The sequence below is a fragment of the Parambassis ranga genome, chromosome 1 (assembly GCF_900634625.1).
Source record: "Parambassis ranga chromosome 1, fParRan2.1, whole genome shotgun sequence".
Lineage (NCBI taxonomy): Eukaryota > Metazoa > Chordata > Actinopteri > Ambassidae > Parambassis > Parambassis ranga.
In genome coordinates this window covers 3,218,885-3,240,163 of record NC_041022.1, presented here as the reverse complement: position 1 = coordinate 3,240,163, position 21,279 = coordinate 3,218,885, and the positions used below count along the sequence as shown (strand labels likewise).

At 48.4% G+C, this 21,279-nt stretch overlaps 2 protein-coding genes across 2 annotated transcripts; both read left to right on the top strand.

The window, feature by feature from the left end:
• Nucleotides 1-626: 626 nt before the first annotated feature.
• Nucleotides 627-17,705, top strand: LOC114435388 (protein AF-17-like). The gene is made up of 21 exons (XM_028405083.1): nucleotides 627-744; nucleotides 884-1,254; nucleotides 1,874-1,953; nucleotides 2,056-2,110; nucleotides 2,203-2,312; nucleotides 4,895-4,998; nucleotides 5,264-5,357; nucleotides 6,480-6,590; nucleotides 6,902-6,991; nucleotides 7,089-7,236; nucleotides 7,314-8,171; nucleotides 8,552-8,751; nucleotides 10,226-10,343; nucleotides 10,463-10,529; nucleotides 10,786-10,934; nucleotides 12,532-12,732; nucleotides 12,820-12,896; nucleotides 13,017-13,387; nucleotides 13,472-13,571; nucleotides 14,613-14,825; nucleotides 14,906-17,705. The coding sequence occupies exons 2-21, from the start codon at nucleotides 1,146-1,148 to the stop codon at nucleotides 14,939-14,941; spliced, it is 3,291 nt and encodes a 1,096-aa protein (XP_028260884.1). The 5' UTR covers nucleotides 627-744; nucleotides 884-1,145; the 3' UTR covers nucleotides 14,942-17,705.
• Nucleotides 17,706-17,927: 222 nt separating this feature from the next.
• LOC114435619 (CDGSH iron-sulfur domain-containing protein 3, mitochondrial-like) lies at nucleotides 17,928-21,016 on the top strand. The gene is made up of 3 exons (XM_028405505.1): nucleotides 17,928-18,251; nucleotides 19,331-19,447; nucleotides 20,541-21,016. The coding sequence occupies exons 1-3, from the start codon at nucleotides 18,210-18,212 to the stop codon at nucleotides 20,727-20,729; spliced, it is 348 nt and encodes a 115-aa protein (XP_028261306.1). The 5' UTR covers nucleotides 17,928-18,209; the 3' UTR covers nucleotides 20,730-21,016.
• Nucleotides 21,017-21,279: the final 263 nt, after the last annotated feature.

Here is a 21,279-nt window from a genome sequence, read left to right as displayed (position 1 = left end):
AATGTTGATATAACCCCTTTCTTAGTCCCTCCCTCTGTATATGTCATTAGTAATTCTTTAATTCATTGGTTTTGTTGACAAATAAGATTATAATTGATCATTGTTTTGTTCATTCCAGCACAGGAAGCGTATCCTGTGTGTGTGTGTGTGTCTGAAGCATGGCGGTGGGAGTATCATGTTTTTTTTTGCTGCACCTGGGTCCGGATGTCTGCCACCGTTCATGGAACAATGAATTCTGAATTAAAGCAGTGAATTCTGACGTAGAATAAACAAGTGGTTCTACAAAAGAATGGTCAGAGAAGAACAACATCGATGTTTTGAAGTCAAAGTCCTGACTTCAGTCCATCTGAAATGTTGAGAGGAAAACACCAACATGTCAGAACTGAAGCTGTTCTGTTCTGAGGAATGGACTTGGAACTCCTTGAAACCTCTGCTGTTTGCCACTTTATTTAATTAATATAATGTGTGAGTTGTTTGAAAAGTGATTGTGAAATGAATGCTGCATGTTTTCATTGACAGGTTGGACTTTCTGTCTCACAGGATGTTTTTGTTTCCCCCTTTTTTTTTCAGGTCAGCACGCTGGATGGTGAAATAGCTTGTAATTTGTTTGGCCCTGTTTGTTCCGCGGACGGCCTGCAGATGGCGCTGTTGGAACACAGACAGTGCAGAGTGCAGCCAGCGGTTTTGACTGATTGATCCACATGTTTAAATTTTTTTTTTAAAGTGTTTCAGGAAGGAGTGCAGGTATGAGTTTCTCTCATTTATAAAAAAAAAAATAAAAAAATATTTTTATAATCTGGAAGAACTCGCGCTGAAGTGACGCTTCGTGTTTATAAATAATAATTTGCTACCTTTTTTCTCTGTGACTTTTATTCCGACCCAGAGGAGCAGGTCTGAGCATGCGCACTGCATCGGTTCTATGGGGACGGGGAGGACATCACGGAAAAAACGTAGCAACAGCACCACAAAACCCCCCACGCCGAGATTTTTCGTCTCTTCGCTGCGCTAAGAGCTCCGCGTCGAACGCGGCCCACGACTACTATGCCCGGTGCGGCGTTACGGTCCGGGGCGACCACTTGACAGGCCTGGCCGTGGTCTGAGCCGTTGCCGGGAGTGGTAATACAATTTCTTCATATGGGAGCAGCATGCGGGAAATGGTCGGAGGTTGCTGCGTGTGTTCAGACGAGCGAGGCTGGGCTGAGAACCCGCTGGTTTACTGTGATGGACACGGCTGCAGCGTCGCCGTTCACCAAGGTAACATTAGCCCGCTGTTAGCGCGTCATTACCGGGCAGCTGTGCCGGCGGCTGGCCGCTGCTTAGGTCGGTAGGTTTTGGGGGGGGGGGGGTAGGCTCGCCGCTGTGTACGTGCGTGTGTGTGTGTGTGTGTGTGTGTGTGTGTGTGTGTGTGTGAGTGTGTGGGAGGGGTAGGTAGGCGTGCTGTTTGTTGTTTCCTCTACGCACACATGATTGAACACACAGGGCCGGGCAGGCTGACACCGAGCCAGGATGGCGCCTTTAGTGGCACCGGAGGTCCGTCTGCGTGTGTTTGTGTGTGTGTGTGTGTGTCTGGCCCGGTCGGGTCCGCGCCTGAGGCCCGCCTCTCAGTGTCCACTTGCTTTGTTGCTTATATTTCTAAATGTGAATCTGGAGCCAGGTTGTTGTGGATTTGTGTTGTCAGCACTCTCATCTGTGGGACTGAAATTCAAAATAATGTTACTCCCTAAGTGGGAGAGAATGTTTAGAATGTGATGAAGAAAAGATACAGGAAGAGCTGACACCGCAGGATGAGCCAATCAGAGCTCTCGGTGGATTAGGAGTGTGTTTTTAGGGTAACCTCTGACAGTGTGTGTGTGTGTGTGTCTGTGTGTCCCAGCATGCTACGGCATAGTCCAGGTGCCCACCGGCCCGTGGTTCTGTCGGAAGTGTGAGTCACAGGAGCGGGCGGCGCGTGTGGTGAGTATGCATAACACACACACACAGACACACACACCGATATGACATGACACATCCACTCCTGCTCCACCTGCTTCTCTTATCTGCACTGTGTCCCCACAGAGGTGTGAGCTGTGTCCCCACAAAGATGGCGCCCTCAAGAGAACGGACAGCGGAGGTGAGTCTGCCATGAGTTAACACACACACACACACACATGCTTACTCACAAATATTTGTCGTTGATTCATCGCAAATCTGTCTGCCAATCAGGCTGGGCCCACGTTGTGTGCGCGCTCTACATCCCGGAGGTGCAGTTCGCCAACGTCCTCACCATGGAGCCCATCATCCTGCAGTATGTCCCGCATGAGAGATACATCAAGGTGCACACACACACACACACACACACACACACACACACACACACACAGAGTGTTTGGTTTACTGTCAGACTACTGGCCTGATGCTGTGTGTCACTGGTGTCGTATCATGTTAATATGGATCCAGACAAACACATCAACGAGTCACAAAGTCACACAAACCGATTAATTAACGAGGCAGCAGCAGACCAACAACTCCAACGACTTTCTGTTGGGTAACATCACAGTTTTCTCAAATAGAGTTTGGTGGGTTTGAAGAGAGCGAGCTAATGTCAGGTTTTTATTGGAAGATTTGGAGCTAAATTAAGTTGTGCTTCACCTGTAACTGACACAACAGCACTGTCCCAGTGTGTGTTTTTCACTGCTGAATAAAAGTGAAACGTGTTTGAACAAAAGGACCGAACAGCGACCAGCTGTTCCAAACTCCAACTCCCAGAATGCACTGGGCTGTTTGGAGCAGCAGATCAGAGGCGTTAAACTCTGATAACAAACTTTTTTTCACCGTGTGGGGTCCAAAGGTTGCCGTTAAAATAATTTGTCGTCCAAATAAAGGCAGCGCTGAGAGGAAACATCCGTTTCATTGCAATTAAATTTAATTCAATTAACGCAGTAGAAAAAAGTTCAGAAGCATTTTCTCACTTCAACAACTCATGATGCACCGTCGAGGGGAATCACAGCAGAACCCGAAGGCCTCTGCCCCAACAGGAAAACCAGTTTTTGCTTCGCATCCCCGTCGCCGCCTCCACCTACACGTCCCGTACAAACCCAGCGCTGGATGTGGCGAGGTCACGGCTGCTCTCTGGAGGCTGCTGCAAGTCTTTCTGGGAAATGTGGGAGACTTCCAGCTGAAGCTGAAGAGCAGACGAGACAGTTAGAGGGAACAACAAAGAAGCACGTCGGCTGTACAGGCGCAGAGTTTCTTGAACTTTGAGATGGTACTTGAATGCATCATCACGTTTAAATCTTAATATATTATAAAAGCAGCTTTTAAACTCAACAGAACCTCCATGATTGACTCACTTGTGACCAGCAGTCACTGATGATCTGCAGTTGTGCACCCTTTTAAAAATAATGTCTTTATTTATGCTCTATTTATTACAGATACACAGAGGGGGGGGGGGGGGTACCTAAATGAAGTGAGCAATACACTAAAACCACTGTAAAAAACTGGACTTTTCAGTGGTCCATGAATGCATCAAATATTTAAGATGAGATATTTCAATGAATTTGTTACAACACAGCATTAAAACACTGTAAAAATGTTAGAAAACCTCCAACAGAGTGTGGCTGCAGCTGATGTGCAGCTCAGAATGATCTCGCCTGAGTTGTCTCTCCTCCATCTGTCACGATAGAGCTGCTTTATCCTGCAGTATGAATGTGCCGAGGCTGGCGGCTTGCTTCGTGTGGTTAATCGATTCATCTATAACTGTAGTAAAACATGAAAATAGTGAGTCAGTTTTTACTGAGCTGCAGCATGGAAATATGATCAGCTCTGTTTTCCATTAACGCCCCCTGAGTGACAAGTGAAGGCCAGTTAATGACATGTTGACGTATGAAACAGCCTTAATGCTGACTGATGAACCACAGAGATAACAGGACCTCGCAAAAAACAAAACAAAAACAAACCGTTGAACCACAGCCTGGTTTCGGGCTTCGCCGCCGCTGCTCAGCTGTCCTGTGAACGTGCTCGTTTGTGCCCTCGTGTTTTGCTGCTGTGTGCATGCAGCCTCGTAAAGCCCGGCGCGGAGAATCGTTACATGCACATCCAGTCATGCTGTGCATATATGTGTGTGTGCCTGCATGTAAATGTACATGTGTGAGTGTTTGAGTGCCCGGTCTCATATTACTGTGTCAGCTACAGTAAATTGCATGCAGCTTTCCCCTCCGTCAGACCCATTCACCCCAGATTTTGCTGCCTGCATTCCTAGACGGCGTCACAATGGACAGTGAAAACTTGAGAAGCCACTCTTCCCCTTTTTTACACGCCTCGACGTAGTTATGTCTCCGGCCTTTCATTACACGGCCGCCGTCCTCTGAGGGGGAAACTGAGGGAGAGCTGAGCTGTAGGATGTTGAAGGGGGAGAAAAGAGGAGAGAAAAGGCGAAACAGAGAGGGCTGGAGTGAAAAGGTAAAGAGCCTGCTGTTCCTTTGTCCCGCACCTGTTGCTAGGCCTCTCCTGCCCCCCGCTGCCATCAGGGGGAGAGCTGGAGGAGACGAAGAAGAAGCACAAAAGCTGTGTGTGTGTGTGTGTGTGTATTTCCTGGGCATGTGTGTCCAGTTGCATGTCGGCGTCATCATGGCAGCTTTCTTTACAGCATCCTCAAACATCTGGTCAGCAGTTTTCCACCACACTCTGTTTGAAAAGCTCATCTGTTGTCCTGACAAGCAAAACTTCCTAATCACTCACAGAGCAGCTGCAGCGTTTCATCTCTGCTGCGCTGCAATCACTCCGTTTGCACGTTAATGGCCAAATGACGGGAACATATGAGTTTGCCCTTGTCAGAAAATGCACCTGTTGTTAATAACGATAGTAATGACGGATACGTCCCTGCAGCTCCTGAACTCTGCTCTGCTTCTTTGATCAGACTTGTTATATCTGCGAGGACCACGGCAGGGAGAGCAAGGCGGCCTGTGGAGCCTGCATGACCTGCAACCGACAGGGCTGCAGACAAGCCTTCCATGTCACCTGGTGAGTGAGGAAAAGTGTGTGTGTGTGTGTGCAGACATTAGTGAAAGAAACAAACACAAGTTTGAATTTTGTTTATGAACACAGTGGAGGACGTACAGTCAATCCTGTCTGCTCACATTATAACGAGCAGAGATCTGACATCTGATCCCTCCGCCTGGGATCAGTGAAAGAAGCACTCGGGTGTTATTGTCAGGGTTTGAGTGTGTAACTGTGTGTGTGTGTGTGTGTGTAAACGTTGATCTCCTGTTTCCTTTGTGCCTCTCAGTGCTCAGATGGCTGGTCTGCTCTGTGAGGAGGAGGGCCCAGAAGCTGATAATGTGAAGTATTGTGGCTACTGCAAGCATCACTACAACAAAATGGTAATAAACATGGAAGGGACTTTTCCTACTGACATGTTTGTCCTGTGAATGCAGCGTAAGGCTAACAGGAACAGAGCAGGTTCAGATGATGACCAAACAGATTTGGCAGGGTGACTTCCTGGAGTCTCCACTGTTTACCTCGCCAATAACAGACACAACCAGTCAGACAACGTGCTGTCTGCAGTAAGCAAGGTGTTTATTCTAAGGTGTGTCAGCCTGGCATTAACTGTCAGGGTGTTTTGGAGTGGTCTGTGTCCCAGAGGACCTCTTCACACTGGAGAAAGTCATTCCAGCTAGAGTAGGATTGAGCCCAGACAGCCTTTAAGCTGGATGCGTTCAGACCTATTTTCAAATCTGGCTAGCACACACTTGTGTCCGCACTCAATCCGGCTTCATCCAGCATGTTTGTGGTCCTCCAAACCACTAGGTGGCGCCTCGTAATATACAGAGTCCGTTCACGCCACGGTAGGACCCCGTGTGCGCATGCGTCATGCGTTTTTTTTGTCCCGTGTCGCGTCCCGTGAACCGGAAGTAGCACATCGCTAACCGGAAGAAGTATATCGCTAGCCGGATTCGCTCGCCACATTTGCGTTCACACCTGGGCCACATTTGAGCCAATCCGGCTAGATCCACCTCTTGTGGGTGGATCTAGCCGGCTTGAAATCAAACTGGATACAGCCGGATTCGAGGTGTTCACACTCAGAAAAAAACACATCTGGATTGATCTGGATGCAGCTGAATCCTGCTTAAGCCACATTTTTTTCCCCAGTGTGAACGGGGTAGTAGTGTCCTCACTGCTACACTATTGGCATTCAAGGGATGTTTTCAGGAGAGAAATGAGTTAAGAAACTAGACCCTGGCTTTGTCGGCTTATTCGGCCACACATCATGTCAAGAGATGTACAGCAGTGGATCATAAAACACACAGAAACAGCCCAGACAGACAGAATCCAGTCAAAAGGCCACATACTGAACCTTAGGCTGACCAGTGAGGTCATTTTTTTCTCTGCTGTCTTTACAGCTGGTCCAGACAGAGGTGCATATCTCAAACTGTTCCTTCATTGTACGATATAAACTGAGGATTCAGCGCTCACTCCACTTTTCCAACTTTTGCTTTTTACAGCAGAAAAAGTTGCGCTCTAGTGAAAATACAAGCAGCTCCTTCAGTCATTCCAGGGGGCGCTCCAGCTCACCGCCGTCACAGGAGAAACACCACCACCACCGCCAGAGGAAGGTAACCAGCTGTGAGGTCACGTCATTGTCTCTAATTAAAGATGGAGAAAACATCTGTGAGGCTTCTAAAAGAGCAGTTTACTGCTGGTCAAGTTCATTATATTTAATTTAACAGGTGTATTAAAATGTGTCTGTACCAGGCTGTAAACATGTTTACTTCTGCTGTTAACATTTATGTATGGCTTGACTCACTTTTTGAGCCAGCCTCTAGTGGCCACAGGGGGAATTGCACTTCTTGTTGCTTTAGTTTAATTTATCATGTTGCACTTTGAGGTTGGCACTAAGACAAATTGTGTTTCCGTGTGTTTTTAGAGTCATAAGGACAAGATTCGGCAAAAGGAACGCCACAAGAAGTCTACTGAGAACCTGAGCTCCTCTGTGACAACCACCAGTATTGAAAAGGTAAAAAAAACACACACCTACGCGGAGGTGTTTTAAATCGTCTGTATTTTAAATCATTTTGAACGCTAACGTCAGGTTTGGGGTGTGTTTGGGACAGATCTCCTCCAGTCACCACAGCAGCAAAGACAGTGAGGGAAAGCCCAAGAAGCTGAGCTCACACGGTCATGGCCATCGCAGTAAGAAGACAGGAAGCACCGGAAAGAGCTGCTCCTCTTCCTCCTGCTCCTCCAGCCCCTTCAACACAGGTAGAGTGTGAACGCCTGACAGATGTTCAGTCGATGTTGTGTCAGTGTGTGACTGTGACGTTGTGTTTCTCCTGGAGGTGGCTCGTTGTCTTCGGCTCAGGATTTCCATCAGTTCTCATCTTCCTCGCGCTTGGAGCGCGACCATGACCGAGGAGGAGGCGACGACCACAGCAGGGAGGAGCGCAAAGAGCGTCACAGGAGGCCTGTGGTCCCCGAGGACGAGGAGGAGGAGGAGGAGGAGGAGGAGGAGGAGGAAAAGGAGGAGGACAAAGATATGGAGGAGGAAGAGGAGGAGGAGGAGGAAGAGGACTGTAAATACCACAAACCACCAGCGTTGACCCCCGCTGATGGTCCACTAGCAGGGTCACAAGGACATGACAGGCCAGAGGGGAACTCCAGTCCCTTTGAGAACAAGGTCACCATCTCCACCTTTGGCTCCATCATGCGCATCACCTCCTCGTCAGGGCTCGGCAGCAGCGGCAAAATCCGCAAGATCTCCACCTCCGGCGACTACAAGCCATCCAAATCCCTGTGCAAGTCTCAGCTGAGCACGCCACCGATCCTGGAGGAGGCGGACAAAGTGGACAAGGCCACGCCTCCGCCGCCGCTGCCCCGAGAGAGGCGGCACCGTGCCAAAAAGGAAAAGAGCCGCCACGGCCCCGGGCGACCACGGGGGAGCAAGAACCGAGAGAGGAGGGACGAGGAACATCACCACCACCACCATCACGCAGCACCCCCTGCTCTTCCTCCCCCTGCTCTTCCTCCTCCTCCTCCTCCTCCAGCCTTAACCTCCTCACTTTACTCCAGCCCATCCTCTATCCCCCACCCGGCCTTCCCCTCCTCGCTGCCTCCCACCATCAACTCGTCCTCTTCTTTCTCCTCTTCCTCTGCTGGCAGTTTTTCTACAAGCCGTGGCAACTCGCTTCTGGGCTCCGGTGAGTCAAAGCGAGTGTGTGGTAGCCCTCTAACTTCCTGTTTGTGTGTGTGTGTGTGTGTCACTATCTGTTTGCACTTTGGTGTGTTCGTTTGCAGCTCGACTCTAAAGTGTTGAAATGTTTCCATTACACAGCAGCTTATCTGTGTATCAGAACGGCAGCAGGACAAACAGAGATCCTGTTTCATAGCTCTGCTTTCATAATTCAGAGGGTTTTTTTTGTAAATCTGTCTCAGAGTTTTTATTTAATCTGTGTGAGGCAGCGATGTCGTCCTAGATAGTGTTCTCTCTCTGCGCCACGTGTCTCTGTGGTAGATTTCCTGCCCTACTTTGGTTCTTTGTTGCACACACCCTGAACTACAGATATCTTTTCTCTTGCAGGCATCTACACCAGTCTCAAAGAGCCTCTCACACTGGGCGGGGGCGTCTGCAGTACCCCTCTCTCTTTGGGTGGAGGGGTATGTAGCACCTCCTTGTCCCTGGGTGGGGGCATGTGTAGCACCCCGCTCTCCTCAGGACTCCTTCTGTCCCACGCCTCCTCGCTCTCTCTTCCGTCAGGCAACGCTGTCTCAAACACACAGGTACGCCAGAGAGAGACAAGAGCGTCTGCGTCAAACAGAATCACTCCTTTTCTTCACACTGACAAGAGTCTGTAAAAAAACAAAACGTTCTGCAACAAGCAGGAAGCCATGATGGACCTACATGTGAGCAGCAGTCACCTAGAGAGTGGGAAGAAAAAGTGCAGTGATCAATGAGCCCAGACTCACTAAACATGTGACGACTGGCCCGGGTTTAGAGGGTTAATGAAGCCTTCTTTACCTGGAGTTTTGCTTCCGTGAGACTGAGGAGGGAAAACAGGAGAGTTCTGAATTTTGAAACATTTATTATGCAGGTTCAGCTTTTTAAGCAAAGCAGCAGCTCATAATATCAAATTGAGTAATTCATAAAATTTAATTCTGATAAAAATTCATCATCATCTCTCAATAAAATCAATTCTGCAGTAAATCAGTCAAATAGGAAAGTCACGAGCTGGCTGGAGGATGATGTCCAATTCTGTCCAAAAGTCCTTTTGGGAGGGTTGAGGGGTGCCGCGGGCCCAGGGCGGCCACACCCCATCAGTCACTGCTGCGGCGAAGTCGGTTCGAGGACCTGCCGTGGAGAAGCGTGTGTTCTCACTTCCCCATCAGTCTGAGATTTTTCTTGACTCAGTACAAAGTCCAAGAAAGGGGTTGGCTCAGTCCGCACGCAGTGCAGCAGTCCTCGTCCTTTCTACTCAACCTTTTATAGTCCTTAGTGCAAAGACGACCTGTTTTCCACACATCATCACAATCACACTGCAGATGTATTTTGACCAATGGACTTTTACTCTGATATCACACACTCTTGAATTATTCATTTCTTGGGTCGTTCTTATCCCTTATTTCATTACCCATCATGTTGGCTACGTACACCATGGAAACCTAAATTTCAGTTCCTCGTTTGGCACAATCCTCTGACCCTATTGTTCCGCCAGCAGTGACCTTTGGAACACATGGCCGTAATCTAACGATCGCATGAATCAAAACTAGATTCATAACACACGATTTGATTAGCACGTAACCTGACGGGTACCAGACAGGGATCATTTTGATTTACGATACAGGACTATTTAACACAGGCACAGTTTTCATCATGTAGCCTAAGAGGCAACAGAAAGATGATATGAGAGATGTGTCAGATTACATTAGACAATGGATCAATCACTACATCACGAATCAATACATTATTTATTTCTGTTAATGCGCCAGCCCATTGACTTCCTTAGTTTGAAGCTAACCCTGAGATCTCAGCTCCACTTGACAGGCTGTACTGGCTGCTGACCGACCATCATATCCAGGTGTCATGAAGTTTAATCACTTCATTGACAAATTGTATCCTCCATATTAATTTATTAATATATTCATAGAAACACGTTGAATCATTATTACTTTTTGTCAGATGTATTTACTTTTTACACCTTTCCAGATTGTCCAGATGTTTTCTTTGTCAGCCAGATGTTGATGTTCTGTGTCGCAGGTCCATCCAGGTTCTAGCACCTCCTACAGTCTGACCTCCACTCAGCCCTTCGCCAGCTGTCTCTCCACCGCCCCGACACTGCCGCCACTACTGAGCCAAGCCCAGACCTCACTGCCAGGTGAGGAACAAATAAAATAAACACAGCTGACACAGATGTTCTTTACTTTCTCAGAGTCTGCTCATTTAATAAAGGGGCGTGATTTTTTTATTTTATTTTTTTTTGTCCTCATTCTCAAGAGTCCGACCTTGATGACTGTCGCTTCCCGTGTCAGGGGAACTCGCCAAGAGAGAGTCTTTCCTCGCAGTAAGTCATCACGCTTTCATCATCATTTCTCATGTTAAGTCAGGGACACAGAGTGAAGCATGGTCGGATTAAAATAAGGCTCAGATCAGTTTCACTTCCAGCAACAGGATGATGTCATCTGTTTAACTACCAGAGAAAAATAACATCCACTCATCACAGTGTATTTTTGGTAGTTTCCCAGCTATGACTTCTGATTAGTCTCTGACTTCCTGTTGGTTTTTTTCTCCTCCTCCTCCTCCTCCTCCTCCACATGAAGGTCTCCCATGAGCTGTCTTCCTCTTCTGTTCGACCAACGAGACGGGCTGGGCGCTGGAGTCCGAGCCCGACCCGAGAACGTCCCCCCGGCCAGCTCCCACATTGAACTGCTGCTTGAAAAACATGGCAACGGGGAGATGGGAGTCAACAGTGAGTGAGCAGAACATATTTATGTGGGCCTCCTAAAAAACGTTCAGAATCAAAGGATCAGAAGGGAGAATTCGTTTCAGACTGACGACAGCAGCAGCAGCAGCAGCAGTGTAAAATACGATGATTGTGTTTGCCAACAAGCTGCTGGTCTCTCTGGGAGAACACGCCCTGATGATATTTAGTTGATGAATGCACCTGTGGACTCCCTGTGGCTGGGTTCAGACAATAGCACAGCGAGATGCAACGTGCTGCAGCGGCACTGAAAGCAGCTCCAGCAGCTCATTTCATTCTGTTCTGCTGCTCAGACTCCTCCCTTGATCCCTGAGTTGTCACCATTTCCTGTTTTGGCTCAAACATTCGTGCCTCAGACCCCTCATCATCATCATCATCTTCTTCTTCACCTTTTCTAGGGACTACTTCACTTTAACCCGATGAGTGTTTGATGGCGTTTCAATGTGCAGCAGGAGTGTGTCTGTGTGCTGTGAGAGATGCAGAGCACGTTCCAGCGGCAGCTCCGTAGAAAATCAGTTAGAAGGCATTTAGAAGATGAGATTGAATTCAGGGTTCACACCCCTGCTGGCACTGCTGCCAGGCACACTTGATATAAAACCAGGTCAAGTGGAACAAACCCATACAAGTCAATGGTTAAAATACTGGTCTGATGTATTTGTTTTAATACCTCCAAGAAATCAAGTCTTTGCTTTAACAAGAGTCTGTCAAAAAACGAACATTTTGGCACAGCTAGGAAGCCATGACTGACAAACATGTGACCAGCAGTCACATGACAAAAGAATCAGCAACTGTCTGATTGTTTCCATAGAGACTGTATGCTGCAGAGAACAATGAGAACACACCGACTGAACATGAGACAGCTGAGATAAGTGCACAGAAGCTGGTTGTTCACCAGTAGCAGCTGCTACAGACGGGCTTTGATTGACACCTCCCTCACTCTCCTGTTTATCTTTGTTTATCACGAGACCACTCCGAGATGTTTGGGAAAATAACGATAAATAGAAATCAGAGCGCGTCGTCGTGCACGGTGCAGGAAACGTGGAGTCGTTTTGTGACCTCTTGTATTTTCCAGCCTGAGCTCTGCCCAGCTTCAACCCAGACAGGGGCCCAAACAGCCAGAGTAATTGGAAACACGTGTGTGGGGGGTGCAGGGTCTTTAAAAAGGTGGACCAACAGAAACCTCCGTGCAGTTTACTGAGGCTACCTTTGTCTCCAGTTTAGCAAAGATTTCTCCACCTGCTAGAAATGTTCCCCATATTTTCGGTTAATATTGTGTCACATCTTTGGAATCAGCTCACGTTTCATGGCGTCTCGGTGTCACTACTCAGATTACAGTCACACAGTTTGACCCATCGTCTTCTGTCTTCTGTTCATAAAGTAGAATCCGCTGCACAGTGACTTCAGAGCTACATTTTGTTGGCAGCAGTGAGGAGGAGACACGTTCCTGTGACGTTAATGACAGGCAGGAGTGACGTATAAATGCGTGGCGGGGAGAGGAGATGTCTGTCGGTGCTAGTTCTGCTAACAGGGTCTGCTCTGGATGCAGGCCTTAAAACTCTGTGCGTCTCTCTCTGTGCCCCTTCAGTCGTGGAGATGCTCCAGTCGCTCCACTCCCTGCAGCAGGAGAACCAGCGGCTTCAGGACCAGATCCTCAGCCTCACGGCCAAGAAGGACCGGCTGCAGCACCTCAACACGGAGCTGGCTGTGCCTTTCCATCCACACTCCAACTCCTCCCAGGGTTCAATGCACATGTCTGCCCAGATCAACTTCCTGTCATCGACACAAGGTCAGAACCTTCTTCACCTTCTTCTTCTTCATGTCAGTTAGTGAAACCTTTAGTTTCTAATCCTGATTATTCGTTGCCTTCCTTCAGACGCCCTGAGCACCAATAAGAGCCCCCTGTCCAAGAGCTGCTTCCTGAACGACACGTCCTTTGTTACCTCGTCCGAGGTGAGAAACTGTAGGTCATCTCTCACCTCTGTGAGCTCTTTGTAGGAAGAGTTGTGTAGTGTTGTTGTGTGTGTGATGTGCCTCATGACACAGCTGAACCGTGCTGCTCCTTTGTTCCAGGAGCTGCACTCTGGCAGTCCGTCCCGCAGCAGCTCGTCACTCTCCTTCCAGAGTACTCCTCCTCCTCAGCAGAGCCCCGCCGCCTTCGGCCAGCCGTTGCTGAACGGCCTGAGTCGAGGTTTGAGTGACGGTTTTGGGGCCATGAGTCAGGCGGGCAGCTCCTCTCTGCCCACTGTGGGCGGGCTCATGGCGTCCCTGGCAGGGAGTCCTCAGCTGAGCATGAACGGCGTGCTGGGCAGCCTGAACGGCGTGATCCAGTCCCCCGTGCAGAACGCTCCTCAGCCGACGCTTCCGGCTCTGCGGCCGCAGCCTCCGCCACTCAACCCCCAGGCACTGGCTCAGGGCTTCCAGCTTCCCAAGAGCGTCAGCCCGTATGTAAACCTCTGCTCTTGGACAGTTTAGGTTTGTGTGCTAGTTCTTGTTGTCGTCTTTAATCGTCGGCGTGTTCGTTTCAGGTCGTCTCTCCTGTCAGAGCAGCAGAAGCAGCTTCTTCTGGAGCAGCAGCAGCAGCAGCAGCAGCTCCAGCAGTTCCTCACCTCGCAGAACTTCACACCTGTAAAGACACATTTCTTTTTCACCTTTGTCTCATTCACAGCTCTGCTGTCAGATGTTGAAGTTTGTCTGAAATCGTGTTGATTGATTTTTAGACAGCAGCTGTGTGTGCGTGTGTGTTTTGTTAGTGTGTTTGTTGGTGGAACATGTTAAACAAACTCAGGGTTTAGAGGGTTAATGAAGCCTTCTGGCTGTCCCAGCTCCTCACAGACCATCAGGCAGTTTGAGTCACACTTGAACTCGTCTCCCTGCAGTGTTTTATTTCCTGTTGGTGTCCGGGGACACCAGTCAAATCAGGTTCATTTAAATATGAGCGACGCAGTAAACATTTAAACTCAAGCCGTACATTCAGAGTTCAAACATTTATCCACTCTACAATAAAGAAAATGATGCTGTGGAATTAACTAATTAAAAAGTCTTATAAATGGTCTGTTAATGACAGTGAAGGTAAAATCATCAGAGCCTCTTCCAACAAGTCTCCCAGCTGAAATCATTTGACTTGCAAAACTGCTGAAAGTCTGCTGATGGAAGCATTCAGGTGCAGAAACACCAAGTAAATATAGAAGCCAGTTTGTTTCCTGTGTGTGTGTGTCACACTCGGCTGCATGTTTCCACCTTTGTTCAAGCAGGTGATAATAAGACAGAAGTTAGGAGGCTTTCAGTTTGATGTCACAGGCTGTGCTGAGCTTCACATGTCTTAACAGCTCATGATCGATAGTCTGTCTGAGCTCCTGTGGAGGTGAGCTCAGTCTCTTTTGACTGTAACCTTCTGAAACACGATCGGCCGGCTCTGGGGAAGTGAGAGCGGACGTTGTTCTCCCCTGCAGAGCTTTCACTTTTCATTTCTTTCTCCTATTAAAGGTTCAGATGCATGTTGGAGCGATAACTGTGCTAGATTTTTAAAAATGAGTCCATCTGAGGCCATGAACTTATCAATCGGACCTCCCTCCCTTCCTCCCTCCCTGCCTCCCTCCTTCCCTGCCTCCCTCCTTCCCTGCCTCCCTGCCTCCCTCCTTCCCTGCCTCCCTCTCTCCCTCCCTCCAGGAGCAGCAGGTGGTTGTGTGTCAGATGCTGCAGCAGCAGAGACAGAGGGAGCTACAGCGCCTCACGCTGACAGGAGCGCTCACCTCCACGCCCAACTCACCCATGATCGCCCAGTCACCCAACCTGCTGTCCTCAGCCACGGCCTCCCCCCTGCAGGGCGGCCCAGCGGGCGGCCTCTTCGGCCTGCAGGACAACGCACTTCACAAGCCCGGGGTGAGTGACGCTGCAGGTCTTCCTCCCGGTTTACGCACACTTCGTGTTCTCGGCTCTAAAAACTGAACATGTGTTTTCAGGCTGCAGGAGAGAAGGGCGGAGACAAGAACGGGTGACGTTTCCATAGTAACAGGAGCTTCCACATGGCGCCTTGAAGAACTGAGGTCAACTTTTCCAGACTTTGTCCTTCTGTCATCTTTCACCCTCTTTTATGAATGTATAACATGGACTTTGGGTCGTGTTTTGAATTCTGGATATCAGAGGTTCGTCTCATAGTTTTTGTGTGTAGGCAGCTTTCAGAGAGCATGAATTCTGTGGTCTCTTCTTAAATTGCACTAATTTGTTAGCTAGACCAATGGGGCTGCTTTTGAAGGCAGAGCCGGCGCTCCTGCTGGTCCCTGTGGGAGGAGGAGGAGGAGCGCCGGCTTTCGGTTTGAAGCGGAGCGTCTCCTCTCTGACAGCTTCATGAACTCCCTCCAGTCAGTGAGAGAAACTTCTGCCACTTCTCGCAACCTCAACTGTCTTCCTCGATATTTTGTCTTCCCTTTGCGTTCAGCCCATCCTCTCTCTGCCGCCGCCGCCTCTCACAGGCGCTTATCGTTGTGTAAAAGATGGATTTATTGTTGCGTTTCTGATGTGTGGTTAGTGGCATTTCAACATTGAGCTAGTTATTACCTCAGACTTTCTGCCAACTATCTCCCGTTGTTGACATTTTGTGCAGACTCGTTACCACGACAGCCTTCACTGGATATATTTAACGCCCGACAAAGTCCTGGTGTTTCACTCCCCGTTTATACTGTCCACGGACACCACGGGGAGGACGTGTGGGGGGGGGCGGTTCCTGTCCCGGCCCACACGGGGAAGTGTTTTCAGACACAAACACGCTGGTATAAAGTGCGATGTTTACTGCCTACCATGGTTCCTGTGGACATAAAGCGTGGCAGGAAACCTCCTACACATGCACAGCGGACATCCAACATGGCAGCCAGCAGCTCCTCACAGGTCGCTGACTGACACACAACACTCGTAGTTCAACACCAGCTCACAGCTTGAAGCCCGGAAGATGGAACTCTGGGAGTTTGTTTTTAACATCACAGCACCCCATGTGTCCCAAAAAAAAAAAAATGGCGTCCGCTGTGCAGACAGGGCAGCCGGAGTTCTTCTGAACCACCACCGGAGTTTGTCAAGACTTTTATATCCTTGCAGTTGCTTTCGAGATTAAGCAGACGAAACCAAACATTTGGAAATTTGTAACTGAGAAATCATTTTTGTTTTTTCTAAACGACAAGTGTGCACTTTGCATGTTAGTAGCTAACAGAGCAAATCATCACCTTCTAAAGGATGCTCACTAGGCCACTAGGGACGAGCAGGTTTTTGATTTCTAGGAGTATTTTTTGCACTCTGGGTTTGTTTGTTTATGTGTAGAAGTTCTTCACGTCCTCCAAACTAGTTGTTCTTTTAGCAATACTGGATAGAGAATGCCTTAATGATGCTAGATGTACAGAGAACCCAGGAGTCCGGAGGCCTCCTCCCTCTCTCTCTCTCTCTCTCTCTCTCTCTCTCTCGTCTTCTTTTATGTTTTAATTTTGTTTCTCGGGTACGTTATTAAAGTAAAGCACTCTTCCTGAACCCGATAGCTATATACTTTCGATAGCTGACTGATGATCTCAGCGTGTGAATAACCGTGTAGTGGACGTGTCAAAGCATTTTCTATGCTCATCTTTGTGTTCTTTAGTCGTTTGTGCTTCCGAGAACGGAGCACCTGTAGATGTTACAGTGGTGCTGCAGCAGCAGCAGCAGTGTTCGTTGGTCTGGGAGCTGCTCCTTCTTCCATTCCATGCCTGCGTTTAGCTTGGTTTTACTAACAGAGGTTACTAACTCACAGCTTCGTTCCCTCCTTGGTTCCTTCACTCAGTCTCCCTCACATGTGATATACAGAGTTTGTTTCGTTAGCAGCTCGTGTAGACGTCAGACAGAAACATACTTCACTCGCTCGCCGGTCACTGATCAATTCTGTAGCAATGAGATGAGGAGGAGGAGGATGTGATGAAGGAGGTCTGATCTTTACCAAGTACCAGTCACCTCTGCACACGACCACAAGGCGGACTGAGGAGCGCAGTGAAGGATTTCTGAAGCTGTTTTTTTTTTTTTCCCATGTTGCACTGGGGCGCTTTGGGCCCAATTGTAAAAAAAAAACAAAAACAAAAAAAATTTCGTACTTTTTTTCAATTTTGTTGGAATACAAGTTGTATACTTTAATATGTTTGTGTAAAAAACACATTCATTCTTTTTAAGCTTTGAAGTTTGGGTAACCAAGATAATCCATGTTCTGAATGTCGTACTGTGGATCTTTTATGTGTTGCAACATTGAAGCACCTGCTCAGAATGAGGTCTGATGGAGCGCCAGTTAAATATCGGGATATGGATCGCATGAAATGCAGTGACGTCTCTCATATGTATCGCTAAGTACCAAGTAATAACTATGCATCATTTTAAATGCATCGTTCCCTGAAAAGACAAAAAAAAATTAAATTAAATAAGCACTGAATTTAAAAAAGAGACACGCACGTTGTCATTGTACAGAGTATTTGAGAGAATTGATCGAAACAAATTTGACGATATTCAGATGAGAAGCCCTGTAAAGTATTTTAATATTTTTGTGTGTAAAATTAAAAAGGACGGATTAAGACGACTTTTTTTTTTGTTAATAAATGTATTTTACTGAGTTTGTTTTTACAGTTGATTTCTCTTGATGGATGTTGATTCAGCGGCGAGCCGACTTCAGGTAAACACAGTCTGTGGTTCTTCAGGGCTGCAGATGAGTCCTTATTTAACACAACATGAAAACAGTCCCAGCGTCATGACACCGGAGGTTCTGTCAGCTGCTTAAAACACAGACAGGCAAATCATCATTTACTGTGTAGTAATAAAAAAATATATATATAGTGTATTTAGTGTGTTGTTGCCATAGTGATGACTGTTCATCTGTGGTTCCAATGATGGTTAATACGTCACCACCGTGACTGATCAGCAGCCACTTGTTGCGCCTCGCCCCGTGTTATTACGGTGAATTACACCTTTAACTGATGAATGAGCGCGCGAGAGGAGGAAGAGGAGGGGCGGCGCGTCAGAGGGAGTGTCCTCAGCACGAGCTGTTTACCTTCTCCAATCAGCTGCGTCGCCGCGGCCATGTTGTAAATTTTACTGGAAAGTTTCGTGTGTGTGTGTGTGTGTGTGTGTGTGTGTGTGTGTGTGTGTGTGTGTGTGTGTGTGTGTGTGTGTGTGTGTGTGACGCCTCAGTGTCCGTGTGTAGAAGCAGCTTTTTCCGCGTAAACGGCGCCGCAGGATGAACGCAGCCGCGCTGACGGTGGCGCTGCGCACAGGATGCGCGCGGTCCTTCAGACGACCCCCGTTCCCTCCTCCGTGGTGAGTCTGTCCCCCTCATGTCTGCCTGCCTGTCTGTCCCCATGTCTGCCTGTCTGTCACCTTCATGTCTGCCTGTCCCCCTCATGTCTGCCTGTCCCCCTCATGTCTGCCTGCCTGCCTGTCCCCCTCATGTCTGCCTGCCTGTCCCCCTCATGTCTGTCTGTCCCCCTCATGTCTGCCTGTCCCCCTCATGTCTGCCTGTCTGTCCCCCTCATGTCTGCCTGTCCCCCTCATGTCTGCCTGCCTGTCCCCCTCATTTCTGCCTGTCTATCCCCCTCATGTCTGCCTGTCTGTCCCCCTCATGTCTGCCTGTCTGCCCCCCTCATGTCTGCCTGCCTGTCTGTCCCCCTCATGTCTGCCTGCCTGTCTGCCCCCCTCATGTCTGCCTGCCTGTCTGTCCCCCTCATGTCTGCCTGTCCCCCTCATGTCTGTCTGTCCCCCTCATGTCTGCCTGTCCCCCTCATGTCTGTCTGTCCCCCTCATGTCTGCCTGTCCCCCTCATGTCTGCCTGTCCCCCTCATGTCTGCCTGTCAGATGTTGTATCATCTTTCCTGGGTCAGCGCACATCCTCTGTGAATGGAGGCTGTGTGTGTGTGTGTGTGTGTGTGTGTGTGTCCGGTGTACTCTACATACCTGACACACCCTCCCTCCCTCACCTTTAGCACAGACAGGTATGGACAACACGTGCAGCCATTTCTGTCCCCACGTGATATAAAGCGTTGGTCAGAATCAGCAGCTCCTTTCTGTCCTCAGGCAGTCTGTGGGGCCACCAGCAGTTAAGTATCAGAGCCCTGCAGTGGGGCCCCTCAGCAGACAACATGGAGGCCAAAACAGCAGCCTGGTGTTAGGAAGGGTCTCCCTTCAGGTGGTGGACGAGGTGCAGCAAAAACTAAGGCTGAGGAGTCTGATGGAGCTGCTGATTGGCTCACGTTGTGCATCAGCATCCAGAGACGAGCCATAATTTCATGAATGAATGATGTGAGGGGCTGGGAGGAGCTTCCTGTCCCTGTGTGTCCGGTGCTCCGTCCCTGTAAGCTGTTGTTTGTGCGTCAGATGTAATGCTGCGGTTCCTCCTGCAGGTCCGGTGCTCCCTGCAGTCGTCTCAGCCGGTCCCGGCTGCCCGGCTGCCCTACAGAGTGACGCTGACTGCTGGGAAACGTTACGCCTGGTGTGTCTGCGGTCACAGCAAGAAGCAGGTGAGGGTGCTGAGCTGCTGGACTCCGGTTTCAGACACACCTGGGCTGGAGGTCACCTGGGGTCAAAGCTAACACAGGAAGTCACAGTTCGCGGTTCATGGGCGGCTGTTTACATTCCTACAGGCTGAAAGGAGACCTCTGTCCAGACATGGACATGAGATGACTGTCTGCAGCAGCACAGCTGTAACTGATCACTTTAAAGATAGCCCTGTTTCCTCCGTCAACGGAAGACCCTTATCAATGTTATTGATTACAGCTGTTTTACGCTGAAGAAGCTCAGCAGCCGACAGGATCTGATCTGATCCATGTTGTGTCAATAATGTAAAGAGGACGTCTAAAGATTTCCAGACCTGGAAACCTGCAGCACGTTCATAGGGGGCGCTCTTGGGACAGTCCAGAGTAAATTAGGCCCCGTTCACACTGGAGAAAGTCATTCCAGCTAGAGTAGGATTGAGCCCAGACAGCCTTTAAGCTGGATGCGCTCAGACCTATTTTCAAATCTGGCTAGCACACACTTGTGGCCGCACTCAATCCGGCTTCATCCAGCATGTTTGCTGTCCTCCAAACCACTAGGTGGCGCCTCGTAATATACAGAGTCCGTTCACACCGCGGTAGGACCGCATGTGCGCATGTGTCATGCATTTTTTTTGTCCTGTGTCTTGCCCCGTGAACCAGAAGTAGCATGTCGCTAGCCATATTCGCTCGCAATATTTGCGTTCACACCTGAGCCACATTTGAGCCAATCCGGCTAGATCCACCCACGAGAGGTGGATCTAGCCGGATCAAACTGGATACAGCCGGATTCAAGGTGTTCACACAGAAAAAACACATCTGGATTGATCAGGATGCGGCCGAATCCTGCTTAAGCCACATTTTTTCCCCCAGTGTGAACGGGGTATTAGGTGGACTCTTAACATGGAGGTCTGTGGGGACTCGTGCCTCAAGTGGACATTTCAGGAACTGCAGTTTTTGGTGCCTTTTTTCTGGCTACTTAAAAACTTTTTAGCACTGCAAGAAAAATAAGATTATAAATAAGAGTTCACAGCATTTTGTTGTTATAATGGAAAACTGATATTTTTTTTCTTCCTGACAGCCGTTCTGTGACGGAGCTCACAGCACAGAAGCTCCGGGCATCTCCCCTCTGCGCTTCACCCCTGAGAAGCACGGCGCTGTCATGCTGTGCGCCTGCAAGCAGACCAAAGCCCCGCCGTACTGCGACGGCTCGCATTTTAGAGTCATCTACAGGGACGCAGTGAAGCTGGTGAAGGGCTTCTTTAAGTGATGGAAGAAACAGAATCATGTAAAATCTGTTGAACCATCTGCTGCTGCTGGTCTTCATGAAAGCTCAGCAGATGTTTTGTCTGCATGCCTGGTTTTGTAAATGATATTTTGAACCACATTTTTAATTAAACATTTCTAAATATATATATATAATCCATTAATGTGCTTTGAAGACACAGAGATGAACTCTTTGTTGAAACAGCTGATCTGCAGAGATGGAGACGTGTCCGTCCTGATATCAGTCAGATTACAGGTTGTGTGACAGTTAATAAAATACACATTAAATTGCCTGCACATGCAATAAAGGAGTTTGCGGTAGTTGCCACACAATTTTAGATGCACAATTATCATACAGTACTGAATGTCTGTGTTTGAGATCAGATGCAAAATATGTAATAAATGTAATATGTTGTATTTCTGTCATAATCTTTCATATTTTTTGTTTTATTTAATCATATTTTGTTTTTATATCACTCGTATCTTGCAGGTTGTTTGTAATTAGAGTACTTTTTTACACATGTAAAGTCAGTTCCGTTGATTCTGCATCGGAT

Bases quoted from the DNA above. Each gene is read 5' to 3' on its own strand.
- LOC114435619 (XM_028405505.1), top strand. From the start codon at position 18,210: ATGCGCGCGGTCCTTCAGACGACCCCCGTTCCCTCCTCCGTG. The intron at 18,252-19,330 runs GTGAGTCTGTCC...TTCCTCCTGCAG, and splicing joins CCCCCGTTCCCTCCTCCGTG to GTCCGGTGCTCCCTGCAGTC. The intron at 19,448-20,540 runs GTGAGGGTGCTG...TCTTCCTGACAG, and splicing joins GCGGTCACAGCAAGAAGCAG to CCGTTCTGTGACGGAGCTCA.
- LOC114435388 (XM_028405083.1), top strand. From the start codon at position 1,146: ATGCGGGAAATGGTCGGAGGTTGCTGCGTGTGTTCAGACGAGCGAGGC. The intron at 2,111-2,202 runs GTGAGTCTGCCA...TCTGCCAATCAG, and splicing joins CAAGAGAACGGACAGCGGAG to GCTGGGCCCACGTTGTGTGC. The intron at 6,992-7,088 runs GTAAAAAAAACA...TGTTTGGGACAG, and splicing joins CAACCACCAGTATTGAAAAG to ATCTCCTCCAGTCACCACAG.